The following is a 16,998-nucleotide window of genomic DNA, read 5'->3' on the forward strand; positions in this document are numbered from 1 at the left end:
TGGCTAGTGTTTACCATATTTGACAGCACATGTATACAGAACATTTCTATCCTCATAGAAAGCTTTATTGGACATCCCTAACTGGGAGTCTTAGTCACATTCAAATCTGATTTTAGAGGGGTGAAGACTACCTCATACATAACCTTGTACTGTCTGGTTACTTCTTTGTGTTGTTAGCAACCATGGACACTCAGTGCTTAGATTTTTAATATATTTAGTGGAGTCTAAGGTAGGAGCAAAGGTACATTTCCTGGTTAGTCTCTGTGAGAGTGACAGACCCCTATTAGTCTATTACCTATCATTTGTATGGTGTCTGCAGTGTAATATGCAATCCCATGTTGTGTGCATTCACTGTGAAGAGGGCACCCAGTCCTCTACATACTATTGTTCTATAGGGTTGATATGTTTGCCCTTGTTTGATCTATTTAAAAGAAACATATCACCACTAGTGTGCTAAGTAATGTGCTTCATGCCAGTGATATAATTATTAGTAAGTTATGGTTCTTACCCTCAAGTACTTCAGAATCTAGTCAGGAGACAAATATAATTAAGGTAGTTGTCTATGACAAAGTGCTAGAGATTGACAAGGTGGTGTCTTAGAAAGCTTTATTCTTTAGAGTAGAGAATGGATTGGAGGCAAAACTGGTAGATACAGGAAGTTGAATTATGTAGCCATTGGAAAATCTAAATGTAAAATTATAGTGGAAGTTGACAGTAAAAGGAGAGGCGAGTACATGGGAAAAAGAGGAAGTAGAAGCAATAGGACTTGTAGATTTGGGAGTGTGGGGATAAAAGTTGGGGAAAATTTCAGGTGGATTCTCAAGTTCCTGACCAGGGTAGTTGGGTTGATGGTAGCACTGGTTAAGGAGTTAAGGAATGCCAAGTTTGTGAAATGAGGGGAGACAAGATTTTTTCCATTTCAGACCTGTTGAGTTTACGGTGCCTATGGGTTGTCAAAGAGAAATGGTTCTGAAATTGCTTCAGAGCTCAGAGAAAAAGATAAGGACTTGAAGCTGATTTGACAGTCATTATATACTAAAACAGAGATAGATGAGATTTGTTAAGGTGATTGTGTATATCAGAGTTTATAAACTCATGAACCTATGGTACCATACATGTAACTGATTTGAAGCTAGTTGGGTGTGTTCATTGTGTGAGTTGTGAGTATCATATAACAGACTGAAGAATTTATCTCAATTCTAACCACTTGCTGCTACATGGTAACACTGATCCAGTATTTCAAGGTCTGGTTTTTCAAGAGAAGCCAGAAATCTGAATTTTTATGTAAAATGTTGGCCCAAATTTATTTTAATTTTATGTCTGGAGGGAGATGGAGATGGACTCATTTGACCCTCTTAGGTAACAAGTTGTAACCCCTAGTGTAGGATGAGAAGACATAAAGGCTGACGATAGACTACTAGTGCCTATACTTCTTTTTTTTGGGGGGGGGGGTTACAACTTTAATATATGAATGTTAGGTACTAGTGCCTATACTTCTAAAGAAAGGGCAGAGGAAGGGAAAATAAGTCACCATTGAGATAAGGAGAAAAGTAGAGTAAGATCACAAAAGCTAGGGGGATAGAATACTTCAAAGAAGACAAGTGATTTAAAGTGCCAAATACTCAGAAAGGTCCAGTAAAAAAAAGTCCATTATGTTTAAGGTTGTTAGTTATCTTGTTGAGAACAGTTCCTAAATGGTAATGAGAATGGATACTAAAGTGGATTGAGACATGAATGGTAAGGCTAGAAGTGGAGACCAAGTGTAGACAGTAGCCACATTTACCTCCTTACAGTTCAACAAACTGGTCAGTTACTCTTCTGCCTCAGGGCTTCTGGACTTGCCCTCCCCTCTTCCTGGAACATTTTCCTCTGAGTATCCACATGGCATGCTCCTTCACCCTCTTAAGGTCTAGGTCTAAATGTCATCTCAGAGGGGCCTTCCCTGGATATCCTTCTTAAAATTGTGCAAACATCCCCCACCCCATTACCTTGCTGCTCAGTTTAGTACTTCCTTAACCTATTTTACTTTTCTCTGTGGCCCTTATCCCTTCCCAATATATTATAGAACTTGCTGACTTCTTTTACTTACTGTTTTTCTTTCTGCTAGAACTTAAGTTCAGTGAAGGAATTTTTAAGTGTTTTGTCCTTGACTCTGTTTCAGTGCTATATGGATAGCATCTGGAATTGTACCTAGAACACAGTAGATGGTCAGTAAATCCTCATTAAATTAAAAAATTCAAGAAATGTGGTTACTGAGGCAAGGAGATAGAGCAGTAGCTGGAGGAGAAGTTGAAAGAGAGCCATTTCTTTTTAAAGATAGCAGAAATTGGAACATATTTAAATGAGACATGGGAAGGAAATCATAGTGGGAAAAGTTGCACATCTATTCATTGATTGAAACAAAAATTTCTGAGCACTTTCTGTGGGCTGGAGACTTCTGGGCATTTTGAATACAGCAGTGAACAAGAACAAAGCTCCTGCTTATAATCTTATATCCTAGAAGAAAAAGGAGTGGTTCATAAATTGATTTCATTAAGGAGACAGGAGAATAAAGGTGACGGATTGGCCGTAGGCATCAGTAAAGACAGGTCTTTAATTTATGGAGAGTTGTGAAGGAAGTCTGGATGGTTATAGTTGCAGAGTTTTACCCTGAACCATCTCATTGTTCTTCCTTTCTCTTGCACAGTTGCATAGCCAGGGATAGAACTATAATTTGGGACAAATAGGTTTTCTGGCATTTTAACATATAACTTAGATACATTTATCTGATTTGGATAAAAGCAGGAAGCCCAGGTAAGAATATGTTATCAGTCTCCAGCCCTTGTGATATAATAGCTCAGAACTACCCCTAGCACCATAGACTTAACATTGGCAGTACTTCCTCTCTTTTCCTAATGTACTAACTTCCCTACACTTCGAGACAGCTGTTTTGTATCTTCTCCTTTCTCCTCAGATCTTCAGCAGCCTGTCCTCATCCTCACACTCAACCAATGGCCTTGCTTCCTAGAAGTACTCCGTCCCACCCTCACAGCTACTAACCTATCTGCCTCTGTACCTGTAAACCCTGCCTTCCTTCTGACTGATGTCAATGAACAAAATGTGCTTTTAACCACCTCGATCCCATACCTTTCTGCCTACTTAAGAATATGACTCCAGGAATCCTCACCTTTCCTGTGTCCATTTTTTTCCTTTGTATAGTCATTCTCACTGTTACGTAAACATACAGGTAAACATTTCTGTAAAAAATAACCATCTTTTAAGTGCATTTTACTTCCAGCTACTGTCCTTTTTTCTGCTTCCTTTTGTAGCAAACTTCTTTGAAAGGTGACATACCATTTATATTCAGGTCCTCTTCTCCCTTTCTCTCTCTAGCTCAATCCAGACTTTTTCACTCATCACACTACCAAAATAACCCTTCTCAAGGTTACTGATGAGTTCCTAATAGTTAAAGACAGTAGTCAGTTCTCAGTCCTTATCTCATTTAACGGTAGCAGTTGACATCGTTGATTACTCTCTCGACAAAATTTCTTCATTTGGCTTCTGTGACACCAAATGGTATTTTTTTCTTATTGAACTAGCTACTCTTAACCTCCTTTGCTCCTTTGTCCCTTCCCCTCTCTGAGACCTTTAAAGTTTGAAGGGCCCAGGGGATCATTCTTTCCTTGTTCTCATCCAGCCTCATGGCTTTAAATAGCATCAGTGTACAAGCACATTCTCCCCTGAATTCCAGACTTGTATGTCCAGCCGTCTGCTTGACTCCACTTGAGTGTTTAATAAGCATCTCATTTTTAACATGTCCAGAAAAAATTCCTGATTCCCTTACCTTGCCAACCTGTTCCTCCCTGTTTTCCCCATTTCAGTATTAGCAATTCTCTTGTTTCCAGTTGTTTAAATAAAAAACCTTGAAATTATCCTAGACTTCCTTTTTTTTCCTTATACTGTCTGTGCAGTCCATTAATAAATCTTCCTAGCTGTAATTTAAAAGTATATCCAGAATCTGATCAGTTCTCACCACTTGTACCATTTCCCAGCCTGATCCATACTGCCACCATCTCCAATTTTGGAACTTTCATTAGTGTCCTAGTGATATCCTTCTGCCATTGTCCCCCAACAGTCTGATCTTAATACTGCAGCCAGAATGATCTTTTTAAAACAGAATACTCAGAGTAAAAGCCAAAGTTCCCTATACTGTCTTAGAAAGCCTTTACAAGGTCTGTTCTCTCTCCCCACTTCTCTTAATACATTTCTCACAACTTTCCTTCATCTCTCACTTCACTGACATTAGCTTCTTTCAGACAAACCTAGGGCATTTGTTATTAGATGTTTTCTTCCACCTTATTGTATTTTCAGATACCTGCATAGCTCACTCCCTTACTTCCTTCCTATCTCTTCTCACATGTCTTAGCAGAAGAGGCCTCCTTGATCACCCTGTGTAAAATATCACATTCACAGCCTCTTCCACCTTTTTTGTTTTATTGTGTTCTCTGTGGCATGCTATATATTACTTGTTCATTTTTTTTTAATTGCCTGTTTCACCCCGCTAATATGTGCTTCCTCAGGGCAGAGACTCTGTTACTCCTGTATGTCTTAATTCAGACAACAGTGTTTGGCACATAGTAACCATTTAGGTACATGTTTGTTGGACAAATGAATGAGTTTTTTTGGTTTTTTGGGTGTTTTTTTTTTTGTAGTTAGTATATGTTTCCCTCCTTAGGTTTGAGACAGAACATTTCATTTGTATTATTCCCTTAGTAAAAAATAGATAGAAGTCCTTCACTCATTCACTTAGCAAACATTTATTGAGCACCTACCATATATAGGGGAGATACAGTTATGACTCAGATAGCTTATTGAACAGAAGTTCTTTAGGAAGAGCAGGCAAATTGGAATGCTCTGGTCCTGGTCTGAATGTCAATTCCAAAAAGCTTTGAAGTATAATTCCCAAGGAACATTTCTAGAATAGTTTATAGTGGTTACAAATCTATTTATAAGTCGTCATAATCTCATTACGTTTCAGAACTGAAAGGGACCTCAAAAATCATTTAGTTTAACTCTCTCATTCTACAGATTTGATTTCTTTGAGCTCCAGGAAATGTAAGAAATTTTCACAATGCCCTTACCCAATTAGTGAAGGACAGGGATAAGGGTCAAGGTCTGGCCTCCTGGTTTACAAGCCTGTTACTTTTCCTCTGTCCCATGCTACCTTCCATTGTAGGAAAAGGAACGAGTTCCTTTTCAAAAGTAGACTGCTTGCCATTGCTTTACCACCTTTTCTTAGTTAAGCATAACAGCAGGTACAGGTTTAAAGAGTTCTTTTATAGTTTTTCAAAGTGTTACAGGTGAAATTTATTACTTTTATAGAATTTTTGCTTTGGATTCAAATAATGGATTTTATTTTAAGCAATAAAATACTTCTTATTGTTTAAATATAGTTGTCTTCATTTCTCTTATAAATCTATTGCAGGGAAACTCTTGCTACTCAGTTGGATCTAGCAGAAACAAAAGCTGAGTCTGAGCAGTTGGCTCGAGGGCTGCTGGAAGAACAGTATTTTGAATTAACCCAAGAAAGCAAGAAAGCTGCTTCCAGAAATAGACAAGAGATTACAGATAAAGATCATACTGTTAGTCGGGTAAGTGTGATTGTCAGGTAAGTTTTAGACTGAAATTTATCTAAATCAAAATAGGTCACATCTTAAAGTATTAGGGTATGTGTGCATGTGTATTTACTTTGACTTTATTTATACACATTGGTCAGTCTATACTTATGTATAAAATAGTTTATATAATCCAAAACCATTGTTAATGACTGAAATTCTTATTCAGTGTAATGTGTTTTTTCTCTTTCTGGCTATAGATCTTAACTTATTTTATGTGAAGAAATGCTTGGGTTAAATTCATTTGTTGTATTTTCTTAATACATTGCAACTGACTTTGTGGCCAGAATTCTATAAAACTCAGAGAAACTATTTAGGGCTGAGAAATTCTTTATGGATATCTACAAATTAATTCTAGAAAACCAGTACTATGATTACCTATTCCTGAAATACTATTGTCTGTATATAGCATGGGGATTGAAAGGGGAGTTAGATTTTTCTTTTGAAGTCATCAAGTGCTCTGGTATAAGTAGTCTTGGGTTTGAATCTTAGCTTTGCCACTAAGAAGTTACATGGTCTTGGCAATTTATGTTACTTCCTTAAACCTCAGATTCTTCATCTATAAAATAGAAGTAATACCAGGGTGCCTGGCTGGCTCAATCAGTACAGCATGCAACTCTTGATCTTGGGGTTGTGAGTTTGAGTCCCACATTGGGGGTAGTTTACTTTAAAAAAAAAAAAAGAAAGAAAGAATACCTATTCCACAAGATTCTTACGAAGGTTAAATGAAATATATTTTAAGATAAGTATATCCACATATGTTAAACCAGAAACCAGGCGTTTTTATAATAAAGCAGTGTCTGACTTGTCCACATCTATGGAGAATGCAGAGTTGTTTTTTTTTTTTTAAGGTTACTGTTTTAAATACAAGACTAGCGAAGTGAATGTAACTTAAACCTTTGTGTGTTTTGTTAAGCTTGAAGAAACAAACAGCATGTTAACCAAAGATATTGAATTATTAAGAAAAGAAAATGAAGAGCTAACTGATAAAACGAGGAGGGCAGAGGAAGGTACGTAAGATTATTTGTTTTTTTCTTTTTTAATCATAATGTTTAATCAAGTTCAGAGATAAATCTTGAGATACTTATATTGTGTGTTAAGTTTTTGAAATATTTGTTTTCATATGTTAAATAACTTCTGTAGCCTTAAGAATTATCTTTGTAGAACTTAAATGTTCTCATCCCCAAAATTGGTAAATATGTGAGATGATGAATGTGTTCATTAACTCGATGGGAGAATCCTTTCATAATGAATACATGTATCAAATCATCATGTTGTACAGCTTAAGTATCTTACAAATTTATTTGTCAGTTTTACCTCAGTAAAGCTGAACAAAAAAGAATTATCTTAATGAAGCTACTAAAAATTATGTAGTGTATACTAATTTGAATAATTAAGAACATGTTAATTTGGAACACAATTTAGTATCATATAATAACACTTTATATAATTTATTAACAGAATATAAATTGAAGAAGGAGGAGGAGATCAGTAATCTTAAGGCTGCCTTTGAAAAGAATATCAATACAGAAAGAACCCTTAAAACGCAGGTATACATACTCTCTCAGCCTTTTCCATGTTTGTATTTGAATATCATATATTCAGAAGTTATTATTTGTTTTCTGTGTACTTTTTCTTAAAACTTAGGTTATAATGTTCAAACTTTTCATTGGAACAAATAATGTTATATTCTTTCTTCATTAAATATAAAAGACTTTCAGGAAATTGGATTTCAATTGAGTTAAGAAAAAAGATGTGATATAGGTAGATAGATAGTTATGGAATAGTACTCAGCCATTAAAAAAAAGAATGAAATCTTACCATTTGCGACCACAGGGTTAGAACTGCAATGTATTATGCTAAGCGAAATAAGTCAGTCAGAGAAAGACAAATACCGTATGATTTCACTGATATGTGGAATTTAAGAAACGAAGCAAATGAATATAGGGGAAGGGAAAAAAAAGAGAGGGACACAAACCCTAAGAGAGACTCTTAACTATAGAGAACAAACTTAGGGTTGCTGAAGAGGAGGTGGGAGGATGAGCTAAATGGGTAACAGGCATTAAGGAGGACACTTGTGATGAGCACTGGGTGTTATAGGTAAGTGATGAATCACCAAATTCTACTCCTGAAATTAATATTGCACTATATGTTAACTAACTAGAATTTAAATAAAATCTTGAAACAAACAAACAAAAAAGTAGATAGTCTAATCATTTGACTAGTAAGAACATATTTTGGATTGTCCAGAAGACCTGTATTTGACAAAGGAAAACTTAATGAAGAGAAAACACTTGACTAAAGCCAAAAGAGAAGAACTGGGAATAAATAAGAAACTATAGGGGTGGCTGTATCATTTTGCTATGTATTTAATGATGCAGCTAGATCAGATTTTTACACTAAAACTTGATGTCTTATCATGTTACTAAGTTATCCAGTAGTTTAAATTTTCATAAGGTATTGCATACCTTAGTTGATTTTTTTGGTAAAATAAATATTTTTTACCTTTTTTGTTTGTTTTGTTTATTCGCCAAAGAGAGAGAGAGAGCATGAATAAGCAGGGGGAGCAGCAGGCAGGGGGAAATACAGGCTCACCGCTGAGCTAGGAGCCTGACGCCAGACTCAATCTTAGGACCCTGGAATCATGACCTGAGCCGAAGGCAGACGCTTAACAGACTGAGCCACCCAGGCATCCCAATATGTTTTACTTTTTTATTTAAATGATTATAATAGCTTCTTTACCACTTAACTACTCTCCTTTTCAGCAATTTTTCATGTTGCAACCAGATTAATCTTTCAAAAATATACTTAATATCTGTTGAAAGTCCTTCAGTGGAAGTTCTACTTACCTTTAAATTCAGAGACCATGAAGAAAAAAGATTGATGTTTATTACACAAAAATTCAAGTTTCTGGAGTCCAAAACAACTTAAGTTGAAAGAAAAAAAGTAAATTTAACCCAACCACCTATCAGCCTAGTATTAACAAATCATAATACATCCATGCAATGCAAAGGAGTCATTAAAAATAAATGAAATAGTTGATACATCTCTAGGAATGCATCCACTTCTTCCACATTATCTAACTTGCTGGCATATAGTTGCTCATAATATATTCTTAGAATTGTTTGTATTTCTTTGGTATTGGTTGTGATCTTTCCTCTTTCATTCATGATTTTATTTATTTGGGTCATTTATTTGGGTCATTTCTCTTTTCTTTTTGATTAAGTCCGGCCAGGGGTTTATCAATCTTGTTAATTCTTTCAAAGATCCAGCTCCTAGTTTTGTTGATCTGTTCTACTGTTCTTTTGGTTTCTATTTCATTGATTTCTGCTCTGATCTTTATTATTTCTCTTTTCCTGTGGGATTTAGGCTTTATTTGCTGTTCTTTCTCCAGCTCCTTTAGATGTAGGGTTAGGTTGTGTATTTGAGACCTTTCTTGTTCCTTGAGAAAGGCTTGTATTGCTATATACTTTCCTCTTAGGACTGCCTTTGCTGCATCCCAAAGATTTTGAACAGTTGTGTTTTCATTTTCATTTGTTTCCATGAATTTTCTTTAATTCTTCTTTAATTTCCTGGTTGACCCATTCATTCTTTAGTCGGATGCTCTTTAGCCTCCAAGTATTTGAGTTCTTTCCGACTTTCCTCTTGTGATTGAGTTCTAGTTTCAAAGCATTGTGGTCTGAAAATATGCAGGGAATGATCCCAGTCTTTTGGTACCGGTTGAGACCTGATTTGTGACCTAGGATGTGATCTATTCTGGAGAATGTTCCTTGGGCACTGAGAAGAGTATGTATTCCGTTGCTTTGGGATGGAATGTTCTGAATATATCTGTGAAGTCCATTTGGTCCAGTGTGTCATTTAAAGTCTTTATTTCCTTCTTGATATTTTGCTTAGATGATCTGTCCATTTCAGTCAGGGGGTGTTAAAGTCCCCCACTATTACTGTATTGTTGTCGATGTGTTTCTTTGCTTTTGTTATTAATTGGCTTATATAATTGGCTGCTCCCATGTTAGGCGCATAGATACTTAAAATTGTTAGATCTTCTTGTTGGACAGACCCTTTAAGTATGATATAGTGTCCTTCCTCATCTCTTAATACAGTCTTTGATTTAAAATCTAATTTGTCTGATATAAGGATTACCACCCAGCTTTCTTTTGGTGTCCATTAGCATGGTAAATGTTTTTCCACCCCCTCACTTTCAATCTGGGGGTGTCTTTGGGTCTAAAATGAGTCTCTTGCAGACAGCATATCAGTGGGTCTAGGTTTTTTTAATCCAATCTGATAGCCTGTGTCTTTTGATTGGGGCATTGAGCCCATTTACATTCAGAGTAACTATTGAAAGATACTAATTTAGTGCCATTGTATTGCCTGTAAAGTGACTGTTACTGTATATTGTCTGTGTTCCTTTCTGGTCTATGTTACTTTTAGACTCTCTCTTTGCTTAGAGGACCCCTTTGAATATTTCTTGTAGGGCTGGTTTCGTGTTTCCAAATTCCTTTAGTTTTTGTTTGTCCTGGAAGCTTTTTATCTCTCCTTCTATTTTCAGTGACAGCCTAGCTGGATATAGTATTCTTGGCTGCAGATTTTTCTGATTTAGAGTTCTGAATATATCATGCCAGTCCTTTCTGGCCTGCCAAGTCTCTGTGGATAGGTCTGTTGCCAATCTAATGTTTCTACCATTGTAGGTTACAGACCTCTTCTCCCGAGCTGCTTTCAGGATTTTCTCTTTGTCTCTGAGACTTGTAAGTTTTACTATTAGATGTCGGGGTGTTGACCTATTTTTATTGATTTTGAGGGAGGTTCTCTGTGCCTCTTGGATTTTTATCCCTGTTTCCTTCCCCAAATTAGGGAAGTTCTCTGCTATAATTTGCTCCAATATACCTTCTGCCCCTCTCTCTCTTCCTTCTTCTTCTGGGATCCCAATTATTATAATATTGTTTTGTCTTATGGTATCATTTATCTCTCGAATTCTGCCCTCATGATCCAGTAGCTGTTTATCTCTCTTTTTCTCAGCTTCTTTATTTTCCATCATTTGGTCTTTGATATCACTAATTCTCTCTTCTACCTCATTTATCCTAGCAGTTAGAGCATCCATTTTTGATTGCACCTCATTAATAGCCTTCTTGATTTCGAGTGGGTTAGATTTTAGTTCTTTTATTTCTCCAGAAAGGGTTTCTCTAATATCTTCCATGCTTTTTTCAAGCCCAGCTAGTATCTTTAAAATCATCATTCTGATCTCTAGTTTGGACATCTTACTAATGTCCGTATTGATTAGGTCCCTGGCAGTCGGTACTGCCTCTTGTTCTTTTTTTTTTTTGAGGTGATTTTTTCCGTCTTGTCATTTTGTCCAGAGGAGAATAGATGAATGAGAGAACAAAATGCTAACAAGGTAACAACATCCCAGAAAATATACACTAAACAAATCAGAAGAGACTTGAAACCGGGGGAAAAGAAAGGGAAAGAAAGAAAAAAGAAAAAGATAAAAACAAACAAACAAAAAAACAGAATATGATCAAATATGGTCAGGCTGGTGCATAGATCAGTGCCACACACTAGATTTTGGGCGTATTTTGGTCTGTTAGAAGAAAGTGCCTCCCAAAATTTTAAGGAAAGAAAAACTTATATATGTACAAAAATAAGGGTTAATACGATGAAGGGATGGAATATGACTGTAAAGATGGAAATTATAAAAGATTTTATAAAAGGAAATGATAAGTTGGTTGAAAAAAGAAAGAAGAGGATTTAAAAAAAAAGGGAGCGAATGTGATCGGGCAGGAGACTAGAACAAAGCCATACACTAGAGATTTAGGGTATATTTTGGTCTGTTAGAAGAAACTGTATCCCAAAATTTTAAAGAGAGAACAACTTACATATATATACCAAAAATAAGGTTAACTACTATGAAGGGATAGAATATGACTCTAGAAATGAAAAATTAAAAAGATTTTTTAAAAAAGGGATTGATAAGATGTTGGTTGAAAAAGGGAAAAAGAAAAATTCAAAAAAAAAGGAAAATTAAAAAAAAAATAACTTTGAAAGATGTATCAGCTACCAAAACTGAACCAGGAAGAATAGAAAACCTGAACAGACCTATAACCACTAAGGAAATTGAAGCAGTCATCAAAAATCTCCCAACAAACAAAAGTCCAGGGCCAGATGGCTTCCCAGGGGAATTCTACCAAACATTTAAAGAAGAATTAATATCTATCCTTCTGAAACTGTTCCAAAAAATAGAAATGGAAGGAAAACTTCCAAACATGTTTTATGAGGCCACCATTACCTTGATCCCAAAACCAGACAAAGACCCCATCAAAAAGGGGAATTACAGACCAATATCCTTGATGAACATGGATGCAAAAATTCTCACCAAAATACTAGCCAATAGGATCCAACAGTACATTAAAAGGATTATTCACCACGACCAAGTGGGATTTATCCCAGGGCTGCAAGGTTGGTTCAACATCCGCAAATCAATCAGTGTGATACAATACATTAATAAAAGAAAGATCAAGAATCATATGATCCTCTCAATAGATGCAGAAAAAGCATTTGAGGGTGCCTGGGTGGCTCAAGTTGGTTAAGTGACTGCCTTCGGCTCAGGTCATGATCCTGGAGTCCCAGAATCGAGTTCCGTATCGGGCTCCCTGCTCAGCAGGGAGTCTGCTTCTCCCTCTGACCCTCTTCCCTCTCGTGCTCTCTATCTCTCATTCTCTCTCTCTCTCAAATAAATAAAAAAAATCTTAAAAAAAAAAGCATTTGACAAAGTACAGCATCATTTCTTGATCAAAACTCTTCAGAGTATAGGGATAGAGGGTACATACCTCAATATCCTAAAAGTCATCTATGAAAAACCCACAGCGGATATCATTCTCAATGGGGAGAAACAGAGCTTTCCCCTAAGGTCAGGAACACAGCAGGGATGTCCGCTATCACCACTGCTATTCAACATAGTATTAGAAGTCCTAGCCACAGCAATCAGACAACAAAAAGAAATAAAGGCATCCAAATCAGCAAAGAAGAAGTCAAACTCTCGCTGTTTGCAGATGATATGATACTTTATGTGGAAAACCCAAAAGACTCCACCCCAAAACTGCTAGAACTCATACAGGAATTCAGTAAAGGGGCAGGATATAAAATCAATGCACAGAAATCAGTGGCATTTCTATACACCAACAACAAGACAGAAGAAAGAGAAATTAAGGAGCCAATCCCGTTTACAATTGCACCCAAAACCATAAGATTCCCCGGCATAAATCTAACCAAAGAGGCAAAGAATCTGTACTCAGAAAACTGTAAAATACTCCTGAAATAAATTGAGGAAGACACAAAGAAATGGACAAACGTTCCATGCTCATGGGTTGGAAGAACAAATATTGGGAAGATGTCAGTGCTACCTACAGCAGTCTACACATTCAGTGCAATCCCTATCAAAATACCATCCGCTTTTTTCAAAGAAATGGAACAAATAATCCTAAAATTTGAATGGAACCAGAAAGACCCCGAATAGCCAGAGGAATGTTGAAAAAGAAAAGCAAAACTGGTGGCATCACAATTCTGGACTTAAAGCTCTTTTACAAAGCTGTCATCATCAAGACAGTATGGTCCTGGCACAAAAACAGACACACAGATCAATGGAACAGAATAGGGAGCCCAGAAATGGACCCTCAACTCTATGGTCAACTAATCTTCGACAAAGCAGGAAAGAATGTCCAATGGAAAAAAGACAGTCTCTTCAACAAATGGTGTTGGGACAATTGGACAGCCACATGCAGAAGAATGAAACTGGACCATTTCCTTACACCACACACAAAAATAGACTCAAAATGGTTGAAAGACCTAAATGTGAGATAAGAGTCCATCAAAATCCTAAAGGAGAACACAAGCAGCAATCTCTTCGACCTCAGCCGCAGCAACTTCTTCCTAGAAACATCTCCAAAGGCAAGGGAAGCAAGGGCAAAAATGAACTATTGGGACTTCATCAAGATAAAAAGCTTTTGCACAGCAAAAGAAACAGTCCACAAAACCAAAAGACAACCAACAGAATGGGAGAAGATATTTGCAAAGGACATATCAGGTAAAGGTCTAGTATCCAAAATCTATAAAGATCTTATCAAACTCAACACCCAAAGAACAAATAATCCAATCATATGGGCAGAAGACATGGACATTTTTCCAAAGAAGACATCCAAATGGCCAACAGACACATGAAAAAGTGCTCAACATCACTCGGCATCAGGGAAATCCAAATCAAAACCTCAGTGAGATACCACCTCAACACCAGTCAGAATGGCTAAAATTAACAAGTCAGGAAATGACAGATGTTGGTGGGGATGCGGAGAAAGGGGAACCCTCCTACACTGTTGGTGGGAATGCAAGCTGGTGCAACTACTCTGGAAAACAGTATGGAGGTTCCTCAAAAAGTTGATAATAGAGCTACCATACGATCCAGCAATTGCACTATTGGGTATTTACCCCAAAGATACAAATGTAGGGATCCGAAGAGGTACATGCACCCCAATGTTTATAGCAGCAATGTCCACAAGAGCCAAACTATGGAAAGAGCCTAGATGTCCATCAAAAGATGAATGGATAAAGAAGTGGTATATATATACAATGGAATATTATGCAGCCATCAAAAGAAATGAAATCTTGCCATTTGCAACGACGTGGATGGAGCTGGAGGGTATTATGCTGAGCGAAACAGGTCAATCAGAGAAAGACATGTATCATATGACCTCACTGATATGAGGAATTCTTAATCTCAGGACACAAACTGAGGGTTGCTGGAGTGGTTGGAGGTGGGAGGGATGGGTGGCTGGGTGATAGACATTGGGGAAGGTATGTGCTAGGTAGGGTGAGCGCTGTGAATTGTGTAAGACTGTTCAATCACAGACCTGTACCTCTGAAACTAATAATACATTATATGTTAAAAAAAAAAAAAGATAGCAGGAAGGGAAGAATGAAGGGGGGAAATTGGAGGGGGAGACGACCCTTGAGAGACTGAACTCTGAGAAACAAACTGGGGGTTCTAGAGGGGAGGAGGGTGGGGGGATGGGTTAGCCTGGTGATGGGTATTAAAGAGGGCACGTACTGCATGGAGCACTGGGTGTTATAGGCAAACAATGAATCATGGAACACTACATCAAAAACGAATGATGTAATGTATGGTGATTAACATAACATAATAAAAAATAAATAAAATAAATAAATAATAAATGAAATAGGGGCACCTGGATGGCTCAGTCGGTTAAGTGTCTGCCTTCGTCTCGGGTCATGATCCCAGGGTCCTGGGATCAAGTCCCACGTCAGGCTCCCTGCTCAGTGGAGAGAGCCTGCTTCTCTCTCTCCCTCTGCAGCTCCCTCTGCTTCTCTCTCTCTGGTCCGATAAATTTTTTTTTAAAAAAGTAAATGAAATAGATATATACATAATGACATGGGGAAATATTTCCCATTATATATGATATAATATCAAATTTAAAAAGCAAGTCACAGCATAGAATATACAGCATGATTCTGTTTTTAAATTTAAATATATTTGTAATCAGCTTATATACATAGGGAAAAGTTTAGAAGGATATACACCCAGCAGATTGAAAGAAGAGACTTTAGCAGAGGTGCTCTTTGATGGGTGATACTACAAGGGCTTTTTTCACTTTCTTGATAATATATTTCTGTATTTGATTTTTCTTGTAATAAATATGTTAGATTTACTATTAGAAAAAAACGAATACGCATTATGAGTTCAATGAAATAAGTTTTTACTGCATTAAAAAATTTATGGGCTCCTCCTCCTAGATAGGACCAAATCTACACGGAAATGATAGTAGCTCAGGCTTTTTTCTATTTTAATGGAAAAATCTTTGTTTTTTTTAACATCATTGCAGAAAAAAGCGTGACTTATGTTTTAGTTTATGTAGCTTAATTTCACATGCTTTTAACTGTCTTCTGTCTCATTTTGAATATATTCTTTCCTCTGGCAAAAGGGGTTAGCCTCAACTAACATTTATGTTCCCTCTCACATTCAAAAGGGCCTCAGTATGGCTTAGTCCGGTACCCTGTCTGCTTACTTTTTTACTTGTCCAAAGGAAAAGAATTATCTTGTGCCTTATTGCCTGTGTATTGTTTCATCTGACTGTAATGCCATTCTTGGCTGTCCATGACTCCCCTCTTTAATACTGTTTCTTCTTTGCTTATCCAGTTCCTGTTTGTCTTTTTAAGAAACACATATGGACACACATGCGAGTATACCAGGCACATATGGACACACATGCGAGTACACCAGGAAGCCATCCCTGACCTCCCAAGTCTTAGTCAGCATCCTTGCTTGCCTCTTTTCTTTTTACTCATTGCACTGTACTATAATGCTGGCTTGTCTGGCTGCTCCACCAGACTAGGATGCCTTTGGGGCATAACTGTATATTTTTTTTTTTTTTTAAGATACATTTATTTATTTGAGAGAGCATGAGCAGGAGGGGCAGAGGGAGAGAGAATCTCAAGCAGACTCCACGCTGAACGCAGAGCCTCAACATGGGCTCTATCCTATGACCCTGAGATCACAACCTGAGACGAAACCAAGAGTCAGAGGCCCAACCAACTGTGCAACCCAGGCGCCCCTGTATATTCTATTTTTATATCGAGTGCCAAAGTGCCTACATACAATATAACAGGTGCTGAATAATTGTTGAATGATAAATGGATTTTTGCAGGCCTGTTTGGTTCATATATTTGAACGAGATAAAACAATAATAGTTACTCGTGCTACCAGTTATCATGTCCCAACCTTCATTAGGTTTGTATTCTCACACAGTCCTGCTTCCTGATTTTGAAGGAAAAAAAATACATTTTAGTGGAGATTTAAATTAGATGGCTACAATATAGATCTTTTTTTTTTTTTAAAGATTTTATTTATTTATTTGAGAGAGCGAGAGAGCACAAGCAGGGGGAGAAGGAGAGGGAGAGGCAGGCTCCCCGCTGAGCAAGGAGCCCGATGCAGGACTCAATCCCAGGACCCTGGGATCATGACCTGAGCCGAAGGCAGACGCTTAGCCAGCCGCCCCTACAATATAGATCTTTATTAATAATATTTTAATATTTTAATAGGCTGTTAACAAGTTGGCAGAAATAATGAATCGGAAAGATTTTAAAATTGATAGAAAGAAAGCTAATACACAGGATTTGAGAAAGAAAGAAAAGGAAAATCGAAAGCTGCAACTGGAACTCAACCAAGAAAGAGAGAAATTCAATCAGATGGTAGTGAAACATCAGAAGGAACTGAATGACATGCAAGCGGTAAGATTTGTGTGTGTGTGTGTGTGTGTGTGTGTGTGTGTGTGTGTGTGTGTGT

At 37.1% G+C, this 16,998-nt stretch overlaps 1 protein-coding gene across 4 annotated transcripts in view; it reads left to right on the forward strand.

The window, feature by feature from the left end:
* ROCK1 (Rho associated coiled-coil containing protein kinase 1) overlaps positions 1-16,998 on the forward strand; it is a 146,229-nt gene that overhangs the window by 113,840 nt on the left and 15,391 nt on the right. For all 4 annotated transcript variants that reach the window (XM_025886886.2, XM_025886888.2, XM_025886887.2 and 1 more), the window contains 4 exons: positions 5,465-5,630; positions 6,571-6,664; positions 7,116-7,204; positions 16,755-16,943. In XM_025886886.2, the coding sequence (XP_025742671.1) occupies positions 5,465-5,630; positions 6,571-6,664; positions 7,116-7,204; positions 16,755-16,943 (538 nt within the window). The remainder of the gene's footprint in view (positions 1-5,464; positions 5,631-6,570; positions 6,665-7,115; positions 7,205-16,754; positions 16,944-16,998) is intronic.

Source organism: Callorhinus ursinus, unplaced genomic scaffold (genome assembly GCF_003265705.2).
Source record: "Callorhinus ursinus isolate GAN/ISIS: 27379988/994484 unplaced genomic scaffold, GSC_fseal_2.0 scaffold11, whole genome shotgun sequence".
NCBI classification, from domain to species: domain Eukaryota; kingdom Metazoa; phylum Chordata; class Mammalia; order Carnivora; family Otariidae; genus Callorhinus; species Callorhinus ursinus.